The sequence below is a fragment of the Panthera pardus genome, unplaced genomic scaffold (assembly GCF_024362965.1).
Source record: "Panthera pardus isolate Hobbes unplaced genomic scaffold, ASM2436296v1 HiC_scaffold_13, whole genome shotgun sequence".
Classification (NCBI taxonomy): Eukaryota; Metazoa; Chordata; class Mammalia; order Carnivora; family Felidae; genus Panthera; species Panthera pardus.
Window position 1 is genome coordinate 109,649,926 of NW_026526688.1, and position 20,128 is coordinate 109,670,053.

The 20,128-nt window shown below is 36.0% G+C and overlaps 1 protein-coding gene across 21 annotated transcripts in view; it reads left to right on the top strand.

The window, feature by feature from the left end:
* The window catches only part of CAMK2D (calcium/calmodulin dependent protein kinase II delta), a 313,320-nt gene that overhangs the window by 155,774 nt on the left and 137,418 nt on the right, over window positions 1-20,128 (top strand). For all 21 annotated transcript variants that reach the window (XM_019418019.2, XM_019418098.2, XM_019418160.2 and 18 more), the window contains exon 4: window positions 2,169-2,223. In XM_019418019.2, the coding sequence (XP_019273564.1) occupies window positions 2,169-2,223 (55 nt within the window). The remainder of the gene's footprint in view (window positions 1-2,168; window positions 2,224-20,128) is intronic.

The following is a 20,128-nucleotide window of genomic DNA, read 5'->3' on the forward strand; positions in this document are numbered from 1 at the left end:
ACATCTTCTTTTTGTAGAATAGCTTAAGTAGACATACCATTCTTTGAGCTTATTTAAATACAGGTTGTATTACAGTTGCTCAGTGAGGTATCTCTGAGACTGTCATTTGAAAAGCCACTGAATTATCACTTATGACCTGACTTTCCTTAGTATGCTGAATGACTATGAACAGAAGACACATCATTGAGCCTAAATTTTGATTTTCTTTGGAAGTATAAGTTTAAACAAAGGTTGTAGGCATCTTTGATATTGGTAAACTGCAGAATACCCTTCACACAATTATAGTTATGGAAGAATTGTTTGGTATCAATAGTTTTATTTTAGGTATATTGGGCTTTGGTGAAAGTTTCTGTCCAAGAACTTGGAAGAATGCCTAGCAAATGTATAGTAAGTGCTCAGAGCAGTTTTATGGAAGACCATCTACTATGTGCCAGATTTCTGTGAGGGATTCAAAAAAACCTATGAAATAAGATACCTGTATGGTAGTATTGATGAGAAAGAAATTCTGTGTAATGGAACAAAAGTTTTCTCTACCTTGGAAAATTTTCTGAAGACAGATTCAGGAAAGATTTTTTTTTAATTTTTTAAAAATTTATATTTAGTTTTGAGAGACAGAGAGAGACAGAGCACAAGTGGAGAAGGGGCAGAGAGAGAAGGAGACACAGAATCGGAAGCAGACTCCAGGCTCTGAGCTGTCAGCACAGAGCCCGACGCGGGGCTTGGACTCATGAACCGTGAGATCATGACCTGAGCCAAAGTCAGACACTTAACCGACTGAGCCACCCAGGCGCCCCTCAGAAAAGATTTTAATTGCGGGTCAGAGATGATATCTGAAGGGGATGGATTTGGATTGTAAACAAAGGAGATTATGTTAAGTCTATGAGCTTGGGAATTTCATGGTACTGCAGACTCCCTCTGTGGATCATTGTAGTTTGTGGGACAATCTAAATGTTCTTTGGAATCCACATTTTCTATGTGGTGGCCATCATTTCATAGGGAACATAGTAAAGACAGGTTCTGGTAGATATCATTACCCTTTTGTGGTAACTTTTCAAAAGCAGTATGTCCTACAGGTTTTGTGGGTTTGTTTGGTTTGGTGTGGTTTGGGTTTGTTTGTGTGTGTGTGTGTGTGTGTGTGTGTGTGTGTGTTTTGCTTTTTCTGCCCTCTGTTTCTCCCAATGAAGGTCAGGCCACCGCAAGTTATTTTGATAAATAGGAAGAGTTTGCTATCTGTGGGAATGAGTTGGGGGAGGAAGGGGACTTATGCAAAAATAAACAGCAGAAAAAGCAGTATGTAAGTTCTACATGTGTAGTTAGTTTACTTTAGAGTTACAGTAGGTAATGAGTGCTTCCAGTTCAGAAGAGCAAACATTTGTTTTGGCTACTTATCAGTGTAAGTCTAGCTCATTGGAAAATTTAAAAAAGTGTGAATTTGAGGACCTGATAGATTATTTTACTAGAATTCCTACCTATATATTTTTGGCTGATGACTTGCTAAATGGATTTTGGTCACTTGAGTTTAGAAGTACCATAATAAAAACTCTTTTGACAGGTTAGCTAGGAATTGCTATGTAGACACTCCCCCCATCTCCACCCCCCTTCAAATAGGGATGAGAAGAGCAGACACAAGGAGACCACTTGCTAGACTCTTAAAATGATTCCTCTTTCTGCCTATTGTATTGGTCAAGGCATGAGTTGTTGAAGACCTGGACTAGAGAGATAGCAAACAGAATGACAAGGAAGAGACTCTAAGTGGGAGAATTGGTAGAACCTGGTCACTTTGAATAGATAGATATATATTATAGCAATCATTAATATTTATTATTCACTGAGTAATATGTAGATTGTTTTACTATTATTGTCTCATTTAACTTTCTCAACCATTTTATAAAGTATAGGTACTATTATCATTATAAGTTGATTAATTTGATTAAGCTCACATAGTTAATAATTGTCAGAATTAGAACTTAAAACTTGGGTTTGTCTGAACCCAAGCCCTGTTGTAAAGGATATTCACTTATCAGAGCCTAGAAGAAAGAGTGTTGCCAACATTTTTAGTTAGGAGACAAATGCCCATTAGAAGTCTAATTTAATGTTCATCATCATTATACATATAACATGAACTTTTTTCTCTTTTTTAAAAATTATTTCTTTATTTATATTTTTAGTGCGACTTCATGACAGCATATCAGAAGAGGGCTTCCATTATTTGGTGTTTGATTTGTAAGTACAACATACTTTGTGTTCATTTATTTTTGCTATTTGAAAACCACTTTTAATTAAATATTTTTTTCTAATTTATAGTCTAAATTAATGACTGTGTAGCTTTTTTCGGTGTTCTTCAAATAACATTCACTCTAATTCTTTTGAGAAAATGTGACTGTTCAGGAGTGTTTATTTAAAACTTAAGTTAATCTAAATAGGTGAAACAGTTATGAGTCTATTGTTTGGATTGTTCACAGTGATATTATAAGCAGTCATCAGTTTTATCTTTGGGCATACACAGGGCTGATGTGAGCTAATTTTCCATTGAATATTTTGGGCTATGTATACCCACTTTATTGTCTTATGTAAAAAGAACCATAGCTAACCTCATATTCAGTGGTGAAAAACTGAGGACTTTTTTCTGTAAGATCAGGAACAAGATAAGGATGTCCACCTCACCAGTTTTATTCAACATAATCTGGAAGTCCTAACCACAGTAATCAGACAAGAAAAAGAAATAATAGGCATCCATATTGGTAAAGAAGAAGTAAAACTTTCACTATTTATAGATGACATGATAGCATACATAGAAAACCCTAAAGACTCCACCAAAAAACTATTAGAAGTAATAAGAAGTCAAGATGCAGAATACAAAATTAATATGCAGAAACCAGTAGTGTTTCTATACACTAATAACAAAGTAGAAGAGAAATTAAGAAAACAGTTCCATTCATAATTGCACCAAAAAGAATAAAAGGCTTAGGAATAAACTTAACCATGAAGGTGAAAGACCTGTAATCTGAAAACTATAAAATATTGACAAATTAAAGATGACATAAACAAATAGAAAGATACTCCACCCTTATGGATTGGAAGAATTAATATTATTTAAATGTTGTTACTACCCAAAGTTATCTACAGATTCAGTGCCATCCTATATCAAGAGCATTTTTTGTAGAACTAGAAAAAATAATTCTAAAATTTGTATGGAACCACCAAAACCCCCAAATAGCCAAAGCAGTCTTGAAAAAGAAGCACAAAGGTGGAGGTATCACAATCCCAGAGTCCAATATATACTACAAAGCTGTAGTAATCAAAACACTGTGGTACTGGCACAAAAATAGATACATACATCAATGAAACAGAATAGAGGGCCCAGAAATAAACCCATATTTATATAGTCAGTTACTCTATGATAAAAAAGACAAGAATATGGAAAATGGAGAAAAAGCCAGTCTTTTCAATAAATAGTGCTGGGAAAACTGGACAGCTACATGCAAAAGAATGAAACTAACACCATACATAAAATAAACTCAAAATGGATTAAAGACCAATAACTTTGATAAGAGCCATAGCAACATTTTTTCTAGCTATGTCTCCTAAGGCAAAGGAAACAAAAGCAAAAATAAACTGTTGGACTACATGAAAATAAAAAACTTTTGCACAGCAAAGGAAGCCATCAACCAAACAAAAAGCCTACTGAATAGGAGAAGATATTTGCAAATGGTGTATCTAATAATGGGTTAATATCCAAAATATATAAAGAATCTATACAACTCAATACTAAACAAACAAACAAGCAAAACAATCCAATTTAAAAAATGGATAGGGGACCTGAATAGACATTTTTCCAAAGAAAACATACAGAAAGTCAAGAGACACATGAAAAGATGCTCAACATTACCAATCATCAGGGAAATGTAAGTTAAAACCACAAGGAGATATCACCTTACACCTAAATGGCTAAAACCAAATACACAAGAGACAAGTGTTAACAAGGATATGGAGAAAAAGGAACCCTTGTGTACTACTGGTGGAAATGTAAATTTATACAGCCACTGTGGAAAGCAGTATGGAGGTTCTCCAAAAATTAACAATAGAAATACCATATTATCTAATAATCCCACTCTTTGGGTATTTACCTAAAGAACATGGCAACACTAATTTGAGAAGATACATGCATCCCTATGTTCATTTTAACATTATTTGCAATGACCAAGTTATGGAAGCAACTTAAGTGTCTATCAGTATATGAATGGATAAATAACATGTGGTATGTATATACATACACACACATGCACACATATGCAGTGGAACATTACACAGCCACAAAGAAAGGATGACATCTTGCCATGTGCAACAATATGGTTGGAGCAAGAGGGTATTATGCTAAGTAAAATAAGACTGAGAAAGACAAATACCATATGATTTCAACTCACATGTGAAATATAAAAAAAAAAAAAAGCAACAAGTGAATAAACAAACAAAAAGCAGAATCAGAGAACAAACTGATGGTTGCCAGAGGAAAGGGAGTTGGTGAGGATGGGCAAAATGAGTGAAGGGGAGTGGGAGATACAGGCTTCCAGTTAGGGAATGAATAAGTCACAGGAATTAAAGACATAAGGGAATATTTTCAGTGATATTATAATAGTGTTATATGGTGAGAGATGGTAGGTACACTTGTGAATGTATAATGTATAGAGATGTACCTGAAACTAATGCAACACTGTATGTCGACTATACTCAGATAAATAAATTAAAAATAAATACATTATAATTAAAATAATGGAAAAAAAGATGCAAGGAAGGATTCTTGAGGGTGGTTTATTCAGGGGTTCAACAACAATATCAGCCTCCCATCTTTTACTTCAGCTTATTGACTTTCTTCTCAGATTGGTATGGTTCAAGGTATTATATACAGACATGCTAATATCCAGTGGAAGACATTGTCTCTTCTTTTTAAAAAAAAATTTTTTTGATGTTTATTTTTGAGAGAGAGAAAAAGAGAATGAGAGAGAGAAGGAGCAGGTTGGGGGCAGAGAGAGATAACACAGAATCCCAAGCAGGCACCAGGCTCTGAGCTGTCAGCACAGTGGGGCTCACACTCACAAGCCATGAGATCATGACCTGAGCCAAAGTCGGATGCTTAACCAACTGAGCCACCCAGGCACCCCTGTCTCTTCTTCTTTATAAGAATAAAATATTTACCCAGTAAATTTCCCATTTTGTCTCGTGGGCCATGACTGGGTCACATGCCAACCCATAACTAGTCACTGGCAAGAGGAATAGAATTACCAAGATTGACTTAGACTAATACGAATTTGTAAATGAAGTTCTATTAACTAGAATAAATAAGTTTGCTCTGCCCAACTGGGATATCGTGAGACAGGCAATACACGTGGCTGGTAGGGGTTTAAAAGGAACACAATTTATGGAATTCAAAATGTCCATACCATTTGACATAGTAATTTCACTTCTATAAACAAAGTCCATGGAAAGTATACCCTAAATTTATCTAAATTTAGATGAAGCTTTATGCCAAAATATGTTCATATGTTCACTGCATCAGCTTTTATAATGGGGAAAAAAGAAAGAAAGCCAACTTAAGGATCCAATAATAGAGAAACAGTTGCATAATTATGGTAAATTCATATAATGGACTATTGTCTAGCATTTTCATGTGTTTGGGAAACAAGAAAAAATACTGTTTCTTACGAATCTAAAGATAGGTTAGTGTTAAATTTTGGTTAATTCAAAAAAATTTGGTTAATTCAGCCCTTCAGTGATATCATTAAGAAATCAAGTTTTTTCTGCCTTTCTGTTTGTTTTCTGTAGTATGTGAGCTGGTTCTCAAGTTGGCTACCTCATTTTCAGGCATCAGTGACTTTCAAAGTCAGGAAAAAGGGCAGTATTAATGCCATTGCATTAATCCTTTCCAGCAGAGTCCCTCAGAAGACAATCTGTTATTGAATCCTTGTTTAGAACTGCTTCTCATGCCCATGCCTAAATCAAGTATTGAGGAGGGGAGTGGGATTACAATAGGCTTTGACCTCTTATAAATTTAAAAATGGGAGGGAACTGGCTTCCCCTGAATCACCGTATGTATAGTCAGATAAGACTTAGATAATGGCTTTGTTAAAAGAAAATAGGGGAGTTTTGCCTGTTGGGTAGGCAGCCAAGTATGTCTGCCATATTGGTGACCAGTGTATGCTGGAGAATAGAGACTGAAGCTCTGATTATGCATAGTCCTACTGTATAGGCTCCTTCTCCATAGTCACAGTCCATCCATGGCTTGTTGATGTGGCTGTAGTTTGGTACCACTCCATATGGTGTTATTACTTCCTCTTCAGTCCTTTCTCAGAGCTCATATTTTTACTTTCTCCATTGTTCTTTCTTCCTTTATGATGTTCCAAGATCCCTTCTTTTATGATTTCCTTTCTTCTTTAATTTCCTTTCTCCTTTATGCATTCTTTTAGAAATGGTTGTTTTGCTAGCAACAAATGTTTGCTGGCAACAAATTCTTAGTTTCCTTGTTTCTGAGAATATCTTGATTTCCCTCTTCACTCCTGAAAGATATTTTTGCTAGATAAAAAATTCCAGGGGGCACCTGGGTGGCTTAGTTGGTTGAGCTTCCAACTCTAGATTTTGGCTCAGGTCACAATCTCATGGTTCATGAGTTTGAGCCCCACATTGGGCTCCACACTAGTGTGGAGCCTGCTTGGGATTCTCTCTCTCTCTCTCTCTCTCTCTCTCTCTCTCTCTCTCTCTCTGTCCCTTTCTGTTCACATTTTCTCTTTCAAAATAAATAAACTTAAAAAAAATCTAGGTAAGCAGTTATATTCTTTTAATGTTGTGTCAATTCCTTCTGGATTCTTTGATTTTTTATGAGAAAATTTTTGTCATTCTGTTTTCCCCCTAAAAGTAAGGTGTTATTTCTCTCCAGCTATTTTAAAGATTTTTTTCTTTGTAGCTTTTAGAAGTTTGACTATGATGCGTCTCAGCTTGAATTTCTTAGAGTTTATCTTATTTGGTGTTCGCTAACCTCTTGAATATACAGGTTTATGTCTTCTGCCAAACTTGGGAACTTTTTAGACGTTGTTTCTTTGAATACTTGTTTAGCCTTCCCTTTTTTTCCCTTCTCTTTCTGGAACTTGATAACATGAATGTTAGATCCTTTGTTTATAGCCCCATAAGTTCCTGTGGCTCTTCATTTTTTTTTTTCCTCTTGGTCAGATTAGGTAATTTATACTGTTTTTGACTTGTCCTTTCTTCATTTTTTTTTTTTCATTCTGCTGTTGAATGTATCCATTGGGTTTTTCATTTCAGTTATTCTTTTTTCAGTTCTATTTTGACTATTAGTTTTTCTATAAATTCTTGGTCTTTACTGAGACTTCCAATTTTTTCTGTTTGTGTCCATAATTGCTCACTGAAGCATTTTTATTAAGCTGATCAAAAGTCCTTGTCAGGTAATTCCAACAGCCTTGTCATCTTAGTGTTGTTGGTATTGGTGTTCTCATTAATATGGAAATTTTCTTGGTTCTTGATACCATATGTAATTTGGTATTATATCTTGGACATTTAGGTATTATTTTATGAGACCCTGTATTTAATTTAAATCTTTTTAGGTATTATTTTATGAGACCTGGATTTAATTTAAATCTTCTTATCAGGCCTCCTTTGATACCACACTGGCAGGGGTAATTAGGTGCCATCTTATTACTTTCAGGTGAGGGTAGAAGTCTAGGTGTCCTATTTAGCCTCCTATGGCATCCCAGGGGTGTGCCTCCTTACTGCTGCACAGGGCTGGGAAAACAGGGATTTATTTTTTTTCATGCATTTAGTGAGAGAGATGCATCTACTCACTTTTTTAGACTTGTTATGTCTTTATAGATTTAATTCGTTAGATCTTTGTTATATAAATCAAGGATATATTATTATAAACTGGGATATGTCTTTCATGTTATGATGAATGCTAGAATGAAAAACACTTTTGCTAATGCTCATTTACCTGAGTACTGTTATTCAGGTTTGACCACAGCTCTATCAGAGAGGATATGTTTTTCCTATACCCTCTTATGTTCAATACGTGAAGGCACGTGAATCAGACTAAATGAAGATTGACAGAATGAAAGGTACACAATTTTTATAAATGTTTGTGTGCGTGGGAGTTTTTAGAAAAGGAATAAAAGTAAAAGAAGCAGTTAAGGTGTCAAATTCTTGTCTTAGATGCTAAGAATTGCTCTTTCCCTGGTATATGGAACAGATACCTTCCTCACAGGGAAATTTATTGTCTGCTTTTGGGCAGATAAGGGAAAGGCAGAGAATTCTTCACGTATTTGTTGATTCTCATTTGACTTTAGATCATAATAGTCTTTTTGGCAAAGTGGCTTATTGTGGAATGGTATATTCTGATCTTTTTGCCAGAGCAGCTTATTGTGGAGTAGTATATCCCATCTGCTTCAGCTCCAAGAAGCACGTCAGTGTTAGGTCAGTTGTAAAAGGGCAACACGCTTCTTCCCATGCCATGCCACTTTTCCACAGTTACCAAGTTATTTATATTCACATTTAAAATTTTATAGTTTTTTATATTCCTTACTAAATGGAAGGAATGATAAGAATCACAGAATTTAGGGGCTCCTGGGTGGCTCAGTCGGTTAGGTGTCCAACTTCAGCTCAGGTCATGATCTTGCGGTTTGTGAGTTCGAGCCCCATGTCAGGCTCTATGCTGACAGCTCTGAGCCTAGAGCCTGCTTGGGATTCTGTGTCTCCCTCTCTCCCTGCCTCTCCCATGCTCATGCTCTGTCTCTCTCTGTCTCTCAATAATAAACGTTAAAAAAAATATATTAAAAAAAAAAAGAATCACAGAATTTAGAATAAAGTTTATTTTTTCATACATCTTTTTTTTAAAAATGAACTTATAAAACTTATAAAAAACAGTTCATGTGGAAAGAAAATATAATTTTCAGTTACAGTGGATCATATCTGTTGTAATGATATTTGTTATTAATGTCTCTGAAACCAAATGTAGACTTTTCAAGGTTTAAGTTTACATTTGAAGCATAGTAACATCAAATATGCTGCATCAGGCCATTAAACCTCTGTTACTAGATTGAAGAGCTCAGACTCTTTGGAATTACTCTTAAATGTTTAAGAGAAGAGTTAAGACCAGTTTTCATCAAAATGCTTTGCCAGTAAATGAGATTAATAAACTAGTTCAATACAATCCTATAAAGTACTCAGCTTTAGAAAGTTAGAAAACAATGGTTGTAAGTATAGATATTCAATGACTAAAAAGACATTGTAACAAATATAATTCCTCTAAATTAATCATTGTGGTTACTCTATGAAGAAGAAAAGTAGCTTGAGAACAATGCACATTGTATACATAGTTAAGAAAAGTATGGTCTCAGTTATTGATGAAATACTCCCATGGGGAAATTAGAGGCCATTTAACCAATCAGATCCAAGATAAAATAACTACTTGAATTCCTAAAGAAGGAATGTTCCTGTGTTTGCCCTTTTGATGATGGTTTTGGCAGTGTGGTACTTGTGCATACTTCCTATGGAATGTCAGCTATTCACAATCTAATGGGAAGTTCTATTTTTATAGGTGCACTGAGTTTTCTTCTAATGGAATACTTTTCCCTTTCTAAAAAGCAAAATAGAAGAGGCAGTGAGTTCCATTAAAAAAAAAAAAGTTTCTTCTTGCTATTTTAAATTTACATTTTCATTTAGGTATCCAACTATATGAGCATATCCAACTATAAAGCATTAGTAATTCCTTTTGCAAACAGACTCAGGAATCAGTGGGAAAGACTTGCATGAAACCAAAGACCTCTTCACAGCAAATAATGAATCCTTCTCCTTCAGGGTTTATGCCTAGCAGGATTTTCAGGCACACCTCGGGAACTCTGGGAGATAAGAGATGTGGATTTATCTGAAATCTAAGGGAAGGCTGGGCAAGGAAGTAATGGAGCTAGAATTATAGTCCCTAAGGGAAAGGCCAACAGACAGAGCCATTGGCCTTAGGCAGATAAGACAGATCCAGTCCATTTCTTTGAGAAATAGGCCTTGACAAGGGCAGTCATCTGAATGTGATATATATATTTCAGGAACTGAATGTCAGAGAAGATCTGTATTCTATGCATGCTGGGTGAATGTATAATGAAGTATAGAAATATCACAGCCCTTTCTAAGTAAATGTATAAGAGAATAAGACTTGGGTTGGATTTTGTAATCTCAATAGGGAGCTAAAGTAGATAGATTAGATTAAGGTTTATTGGCAAAAGTGCTGACCCAGAATGAAGACTTAAGTTTCAGTCTCAGAGCTACCCACGGCTAAACATTTAACATTATGTTTCCTCTAAGCCTCATTTTTTCTCATACAGAATGAGGCTGTGGGACCAGTTGAAATATTTTTTAGACATCTCTAAGTCCTTTATTGTTCTGTGAGGCCAAGATGCTGTTCTCATCAATTTGAGATTTCTGGTAGAATTAATAGGACTCCTAATGTAATTTTTAAATATTAGAAGATTTATTACGATTTGAAGCTATTAGAGAAAAATTCTGTTCTTAAATCTTTAAAAAGAACTTTTTTCTCCACCAGCAAAAACAAATCTTGGCACATGAAATACTTTTTTTTTTTTTTTTTCTGTTTTAAAGTGTTTGTGTTTTTGTCCCCATATAAAAAATTCTTTTCATCAAATATGTAATGGTATCTACTAGATGCAGGACCCTGTGCCTAATGCTTTAGGGGAAAAAAAAAAAAGTAGTGTTTCTGAGCATTTAAAAATAAATGTTCCATTTTGATAATTTCAAAATAGAGTTCTCAGAGAATGTGATGTGTTCCCTCTCAGTGCCCTGTTTTATCATTGTTGTACCAGTCAGAAAACTTGGTCAAGTTGCATGTTTTGTAATTATTACTAGTAGGACATGCATATTTTTCACTTTTACAAATTTGGAACTATATAAATATAAAATGCTTTTCAAAAACTATACCCCATGCACTGAGGAGCTGATTGCTGTATTGGCAATATCAAGACTAAAGACTAAAAGATAAGACACCATCCCTTTTTTTGAAGATTTTATAGTTCAGAGAGTGGATTAGACAGCTTCAAAAAAAAATCTGTACTATAGACCTAATGTAGTAAAAGCTATTAAGTTACACAGAGGTTTGGGGGAGAGAGCCAACATTCATTCAGTCAGGGATATCAGGAAACAATGGGAAGAACTGAAGTTGAAGCAGACATAATTACTTTGTCTATGTTTTCATTCAACAAATACACACTTAATCTGTGCTTATTCTCTACCAGCACTGTGGATAAGCTGATTGAAGGGAAGGTGAATGAAAATTTTGCCTTTAAAAGAACCAAAAGCAATCTTATGCTTGTTGTATTAATAGCATTCTTTCATCTAGTAAAATATTTGGTTGCAAAACCAACAGGACAGTTTTACAGGACACATAGATATAGTGTAATAAGTTTCATAATATCTATGAACACATCTGATGTGTGCCCTAGTTGGTTAATCACCTTTATGGTTATTTGGTAAAATTCTTCTGTTATGCTCATAATATTCTCCTGCATCTCACAAAGCATATATATTCCATATATATTCCAATTATTAAATCTTTTCAGGGGTGGAAAGCTAGTCTGATTTTTCTGGCCATCTGTGGCCTGTTATTCACAGAAAATTTTAGCCTTCCTAGAACCTAGCTAGTCTAAAATTTCATTTGTCTTATTTTTGATTTTAGTATTATTGATAACATTTGATTTATAACAGTGTATATAGTAAACAGTGGTCGCAAAAATGATTTCCACTCTCAGATCAAACTGAATGCACAGATTGAAGATTATTTGGTCTATCAGCACACTGTAAACAGCACTTGAGAATAGGTCTCTTGGTTAAACTACTGTCAAAACAGAAAAATAAATCTAATTACAGTATAGCATGACTTGTGCCATATTTTGCTGTGTGCATGCAAAGAGAGGTCAGATTGGATTTGTGAACCCAGTTAGAATTTGGCTACACTAGCATTCAGGTAGAAGATATTAAGTCCCTGAAGTAAGCTGTTGGTAGAAACAAAAAAAGAAGTTCTAAGGTACAAACCCTCTGAATGTACTTTAGAACAAAGTTGAGTCTGTGAATTTTATTTTTAGTTGATACTTTATGCAGGAAACAGTCAATCTGTGTAACTTGGAGGATATTTTAAATAACAAATCCAAATGCCGTAAAGATACTGTGTTTCTCATTTGTTTTTAGAAAACTGAATCCAAATATATTGGCTATTTTTATTTATTTAAGAAAATTTTTTTTACATTTATTTATTTTTGAGAAACAGAGTGAGACAAAATGTGAGCAGGGGAGGGGCAGAGAGAGAAGGAGACACAGAATCTGAAGCAGGCTCCGGGCTCTGAGCAAGTGGTCAGTACAGAGCCTGACATGGGGCTCGAACCCATGAACTGTGATATCATGACCTGAGCCGAAGTTGGACGCTCAACCGACTGAGCCACCCAGGTGCCCCTATTGGCTATTTTTAAAATAAATTTATCGTCCACTCTAGTAGAAATCTATAATTCTAGAATTGTAGAGGGTCACTGATGGGAAAATACAGTTTTCACAAGGTTATGCTAAACAATTTCAGTGTCCAATTAGTTGGAAAATTAATAAAATGGTCATGATTCTGCCATGTCACACTTCAGAATCAGTTGTCTATATCTGCAAAATAACTTACTGAGATTTTGGTTGGGATTGTGTTGAATCCATAGATCAAGTTGGTAAGAACTGGCATCTTCACAATATTGAATCTTCCTATCCATAGCCATAGAATATCTCTCTATTTATTTCTTTGAGATCTTTCATCAGAGTTTTATACTTTTCCTCCTATAGATCTTTTACATATTGTAAGTCTTAAACCTAGGTTTTTCATTATTGGGGAGTGCAATGTAAATGGTAAAGTGTTAATTTCAATTTCACTTGGTCATTTATAACATATAGGTAATTTCCTGTATATTTTTTCCTCATTCCTGATCTCAGTGGGAGAGCTTCAAGTTTCTGGCTCTTAAATATGATGTTAACTTTTTATATTTTGTTGATGTTCTTTATCAAGTTGAGGGAGATCATTTCTGTTCCTAGTTTGCTGAGAGTTATTATCATGAATGGGTGTTTAATTTTTGTCAAATTGTTTTTCTACATCAACTGATATAATCACGTGATTTTTCTATTTTTGCCTGTTAATGTGATGGATAGCATTAATTGATTTTCACATGTTAAACCAGCCTTGCATACTGGAAACAAATCTCTTTTTTATGGTATAAAATTCTTTTTATACAATATTGGATTCAATTTCTTAATATTTTGTTGAGGATTTTCATGAAGGCTCTTGGTCTATAATTTTCTTGTGTTTTCATCTTGTTCTGGTGTTAGAGTAATTCTGACTTCACAGGATGTGTTGACATGTGCTCACTTCTTTTTTCTGGAAGAAATTGTGAAGACTTAGTATCATTACTTAAGTATTTGGTATAATTTACCGGTGAATCCATCTAAGCCTACTTTCTGTTTTGGGAAGTTATAATTAACAGTTCAATTTCTGTATTAGATAGGCCTGTTTGTATTGTCTATTTCTTCTTGTCTGATTTTGGCAGATTGTATCTTTCAAGGAATTGGTCTACTTCATCTAGGGCACAGAGTTATTAATATTACTTTATTGTCCTTTTATTGTCCATGGTATCCATAGTGATGTCTTCTCTTTCATTTGTGATACTGGTATTTTGTGTCTTCTCTTTTCTTAGCCTGGCTTATCCATTTTATTGATCTTTAAAAAGAACTTTTTTGCTTTTGTTCATTTTTCTCTATTGAGTTTCCATTTTCTTTTTTTTTTTTTTTTTTTTTTTTTTCCGTTTTTAATTTTTATTTTTGGGACAGAGAGAGACAGAGCATGAATGGGGGAGGGGCAGAGAGAGAGGGAGACACAGAACCGGAAACAGGCTCCAGGCTCCGAGCCATCACCCCAGAGCCTGACGCGGGGCTCGAACTCACGGACCGCAAGATCGTGACCTGGCTGAAGTCGGACGCTTAACCGACTGCGCCACCCAGGCGCCCCGAGTTTCCATTTTCAGTTTTATTGACTTCTAATTTTTATTATTTCTTTTCTTCTTATTTTGGACTTAATTTGCTCTTCTTTTTCTTGTTCTTTTAGTGGAAACTTAGATTATTAATATATCCTTCTTCTCAAATGTATTCGTTCACTGCTATGAATTTCCCTCTATGTACTGCATCCCACAAATTTTGATAAGTTGTATTTTAATTTTCATTTAATTAAAAATATTTTATTTTTAAAAATTTTTTAAATATTTATTTATTTCTGAGAGATAGAGACAAGTGTGAGCGGGAGAGGGACAGAAAGAGGGAGACGCAGAATCAGAAGCAGGCTCCAGGCTCTGAGCTTTTAGCACAGAGCCTGACACGGGGCTAGAACCTACGAACTGTGAGATCATGACCTGAGCTGAAGTCAGATGCTTAACTGAGTAAGCCACCCAGGTGCCCCTTAATTCAAAATATTTTAAAATTTCTCTTGATATTTCTTCTTTGACCCATATGTTGTTTAATCTCCAAGTGCTTTAGGTTTTTCTGCTCTCTTGACTACTAGTTCAATACCATATGGTCTGAGAGAAGACAGTGTATAATTTCTATTCTTCTAAACTTAAGAGGTGTTTTATGACTCATAATGTAGTCCATCTTAGTGAATGTTCTATTTGAGCTTGAGAAGAATGTGTATTCTGCTGTTGGTGGATGAAGTAGTCTATACATGTCAATTATATCCAGTTGACTTATGGTGCTCTTGAGTTTAGCTATGTTACTAATGATTTTCTGCTTGCTGGATCAGTCCATTTTTGATGGAGGGGTATTAAAGTCGCCAACTATGGTAATGGATTCATCTATTTCTTCTTATATTTCTATCGTTTTCTGCCTGGCATATGTTGATGTTGTGTTGTCAGACATATACACATTAATGGTTATTAGATCTTTGCCACAGACTGTGAGTCTGGAGTTGTCTCTTGTGCAGCAAGAAAGCAGATGCAGAATTGAATACAAGAGAGGTTAATGTCCAGGATGAGACAAGAGCCCTGAACAGAGGTTTTGTCTCCATATCTATTGAGCTCACAAGATATTACCCATGTGGTGAATGTACAGAAAACAAGATCTTACTCACATTAACATGGAGAAAAGAATCATACAGTAATCATTAACTTGTGTGTGTAAGCAAAGGGTCTGGTGGTGGGGGGGCAAGTGGAGTTTGTGATCAAAGTACAATAGTAAATTAGTATCAGATGGAAAGTACTTGTCATCTCATTGTAATATCTCTGTAGCTAACCCTGGGCACTTTTGCCCCATGGTGGCGGCTTTCCACCGTAAGCTTTTTTCTAACCTGTTAATGTAAGTAGAACCTATTTCCCCATAGTTCCCCCTTTTTTTTGTTTTTCTTTAAGTTTACATGTGAGGACCGTCATGATGAGCTTCTAATCCTTCTTTTGCTGTCAGGTAGTTTGGAGGATGATCCTGCAAAAGCAGAAAACGAGACACAGTAAAAGTATTCCATTTCCTAGAGTTATCCAGAATTTGAGATGGGCATTAGCCAATAGAGAGACGGTTAAACTCTTTCCAAAAGGACCATGAGTCAGCCCATTAATACCTTAGTTCTTTGGAGTATCATAGTTGCTGGTGTAATGTTACATCTAAATTTTCTATCACAGGGCAGCTTAGAATGGAGGACTGGACCATAAATTGATTAAGTACATGTGCAGTTTGATAGTGTGGTGAAGACTAATTCCAGCAATGGTAGCAGAGGTCATAATGCTTACCATGGCTAGGATCCCCGTGATTAAGAAGCCTATGAATCACCTTTGCCTGGTTAATGAATACCGGTGATAGAGACCATGGCTATCAGATACAAATCAGGGGTTTATGCATTACCATTGTGTTGTAAGAGGACACAGGCCTGGTTAGACAGGCATTTAAGGCTTCCCCAGGTTACATGAGGGTAAGGACTTACCTTTGTTGAGTGGCTTCAGGATGCAGAGTCAATGAAGAGGCTTCTTCCATCTTGAAAAATGGGAGCAGTGGTCACTCAGTCAGAGTCATTCTCTAGAAGTCTTGGTTGATTGCAAGATATTCTGGGGTCTCCACCATGCCATGGTAATGCCTTCACCAACTGAGAGGGGATCCACAGAGGTCAGGAATCTGAAAGAACACAGGCATACCCTGAACCCCAGATGAGAAGTTTGAACCAGGAGCATAGAATGAGAGGGTTTTATCTGATTTTAAAGAATGTAGCTCAGTTGCGGTTAGTCCTTGATGGTCAAGATTTACAAACTTGAGTGTGATCATAGTGTGATTGAGGAAAAATTGAGGTTGTAATATAGATAGTCATGGGTAATTCCCCCTTTTTTGTTTTTTTAACATATTTTTAAGTTTATTATGTGTTTGTTCTACAATTGTTTGGCCTTGTAGAAATTTAATTTTATCTGCTATTTCCTTCTGCCTTTGTTTCCCACATCATTCACCCCCTGAACAATTTTGACCCTTAAAATATTGAAGGTTACTGAGGGTGGATGGTCTTCTATAACTTCTTCCTGCTGAATAGGGGCATAGAAATGTCCCTGCCTATGGGTAAACATTGCTCAGTTGGGGTAGGTATAGGGGAGTCATGAAAGAGAAAGAGTTCAGGGGAAATGGAACCTCCTTGAGTAGAAAGGATTATCTGTCTACTAGAAGTTACAGTGGTGAAGAAGCCCAACAAGAGTCACAAAACTATGACAAAAAGGCTCATGATTAAAAGATCTAATGCAATTGACAAAGAAATTCAGTTATTTCTGTGGCCCATAACATTTCAATAATCAGAATATCAAGTTGATGACCTTATACCAAAAAATATTAAAACTAGGAATTGCATATAATCTCTAGAATAGTTATAGCATTTACTCAAATGTAACCTAAGGCTTATTATTTGTTTGACAGCACTTCCAGAATAATTTAACATACCAAAGAAGCCTAATTGGTCAAAAAGACTTCATTTACAATTTAAACCTTGGGAAATTTGTTAAAAAAAGAAAAAAACAAAAACCTCAGAAAGTTATAAAGCACAAAACATTTTTGCCATCAGACCCAAATATCCTTAGTTTGTCTGCAATAAGAAACCCAAAACAGATAAGCCTTGTTTAGTAATCAATGCTTTAGCATCCCATCCTATTTAGAAAAGGCCTAGGTGTCCAATGAATTCAATCCAAATTTATCATGCAAGCAAAAAAGATTTTTTTAATGTTTGTTTATTTTTGAGAGAGACAGAGCATGAATGGGAGAGGGGCAGAGAGAGAGGGAGACACAGAATTCAAAGCAGGCTCCAGGCTCTCAGCTGTCAACACAGAGCCCAATGCAGGACTTGAACCCACTGATGGTGATATCATAACCTGAGCCAAAGTCAGTAGCTTAACCGACTGAGCCACTCAGGCACCCCAAATGCAAGAAAAACTTTTTAGGTTACTAAAGCCTTTGAAAGCTATCTAACAATTACCCATGAAAACTATGAGACAATGTTAACCATTATTTTAAGTCATAACATGAGCTTATTTGACCTTTGATAAACAGGTCTATTTCAAACCAACAAACTTATGTTTGTGTCCACATAAGACAATTTTTTCCCCATGGTTATTTTTACCTGGAACGCTGGTGGGAAATCTGAAGTGGGTGGTCTTTGCTTCTTGACATTTCACAGACAATGTTTAAGGGTTGGGAAAAGGTTTATACAGCTAATAATATGGCTTGCAGTTCTGAATGTTGGGTAGAGCTCAGTCCAGTGTCTAATATATGTTCTCAGTTTTTTTTTCCAATTTTCCAAAGGCAAGAAGCCTTGTGAGTTTTCCCCGAGGTGTCTGTAAACACTGTAAGGACATTCTTAATAAGTTGTAGCATTGGGGTAAGGATGTTGTCAGAGGGAATCTTTTGTTCTTTTAAAAGATTACATTTTTCCAAATGACAAAGTGGGGAGTTGGCATTCTCTGAATGTAGGGGTGTCAAAGGGGCTGGCTGACAATAAGGAGGCTTAGGTTCCTTGGAAACTTTTTTATTTACTTTGGGTGGGTATCTTCATAAACATCATTGGTACTCAGGAGGAGAATGGCCATACAGACAACAGATCATGTTAAGAATGGCCTCCGGCAGAACATTGGTGCCTTCCATCTGACGTGCGGTTAGTGGTTTACCTATTCATTCCCAAATGTCTGGGTCGAAGGTTCCTTGCTCCAGAAACCAAGGGCAGTGTTGCTGGGTAATCATTAATAAGGAGTAATCATTTTAAGAAGTGCTATATGAATGTAATGTTTCTGCTCTAGGGATAGGGAGTCTCACATAACGATTCTCTCAAAAGTTTTGAGGCAGGGAACCCTAACATAGTTTCGCTTTTCTCTTACCTCATCGGGAGAGATTGTCGTCCAGTGCACTTTTTCTGTTTAGAACTCTAGTTGTTCCGTGACACTCTGTAGTCCTTGAGTTTTGTTGGCTTATTAGCCACATCGGCTTCTAGTCACATGGGCTTTGTAGCCTGTTGGTTTCTAATCAGGTCCCCTTCTAATCATGTCCCCTTTTGTTACTTCAACTTCTTAGTCATGTCGGCTTTTGTTCTAATCATGTCACCTTCTATCATGTCAGCTTTTCCTCTAATCATGTTAGCTTCACATTGTCTTCTATCATGTTGGGGTCACCATCTGTTGCAGACTATGAGTCTGGAGTTCTCTCTTGTCCAACAAGAGAGCAGATGCAGGGTTGAATACGAGAGAGGCTAATGTCTGGGAGGAGACAAGAGCCCCTAGCAGGGGTTTCATCTCCGTATTTATTGGGCTCACAAGATATTACCCATGTGGTGAACGTGAAGAAAACGAGATCTTACACACATGAACATGGAGAAAACACTCAGACATTAGTCATTAACTTCTGTGTATAAGCAAAGGGTCTGGAGGGGGGCAAGTGGGGTTTGTGATCAAAGTACAATAGTATAATGGCATCATATAGAATGTACTTGTGATCCCATTACAATATCTTGCTACCTAACCTTGGGCACTTTTCACCCCATGGTGGTGACTTTCCACCCTAAACTTTTTTTCTAACCTATTTATGTAAGTAGAACCTATTTCCCCACAGATCTTCATGGAGACTCCTTCATCATTAAGTAATGGCCCCTCTTTTTTCCCTGATACCCTTGCCCTGGAAGTCTGCTCTGTCTGTAATTAATAAAGCTACCCTCACATTCTTTAGAGTAATGTTAGTATGGTTTATGTTTCTCCATCGCTTTATTTTTAATCTACATGTGTCTTTATAATTACAGCCCATTCTGGCAACCTGTAGTTGCATCTTGTTTTTCTGATAGTCTCTTTCTATTAGTGTATTTAGTTCTCTGATGTGTAAAGTGATTACTGTTGTATTTGGATTGATACCTACCATGTCTGTTACTGTTTTCTGTTTGTTTTACTTGTTCCTCATTTCTATTTTTTTTTTTTTTTGGAAGTTTCTGTTGTCATTTCCTCAAGCTCAAAGATTCTTTCCTCAGTCATGTCCAGTCTAGTAATGAGCTCATCAATGACATTCATTTCTGTTACAGTGTTTTCTTTTTTCTAACATTTCTTCTTGATTCTTTCTCAGAATTTCCATCTCTGTACTTTCATTATCCTTCTGTTCTTGCATGTTGTACACTTCTTCCATTAATGCCCTTAGCATAATAGCCATAGTTTTTAAAATTCTTGGTCTGTTAATTCCAGCATTCGTACCTTATCTGACTCTGGCTCTAATGCTTGTTAGCGTTCTTCAAAGTGTGCTTTTTGCCTTTTAGTATGTCTTGTAATTTTTTTGTTTGAAGGTAGACATGATACAATAAGTAAAAGGAACCATGGTAAATAGCCCTTTAGTAATGTAGTGGTAAGGTATAGGAGGAAATACTGTGATTAGGTCTCAGTCTCTTGGTGAGCCTCTATCCTTGGACTATGAACTTTATTGGTGCTTCTCAGTTTTGCTTCCATCGCTACCCTTTAGGTGGGATAGGATGGCTAGAAGGAGCTGGAGATATTTCCCTTCTTCCAGTTGAAAAGTTGGAACTAGG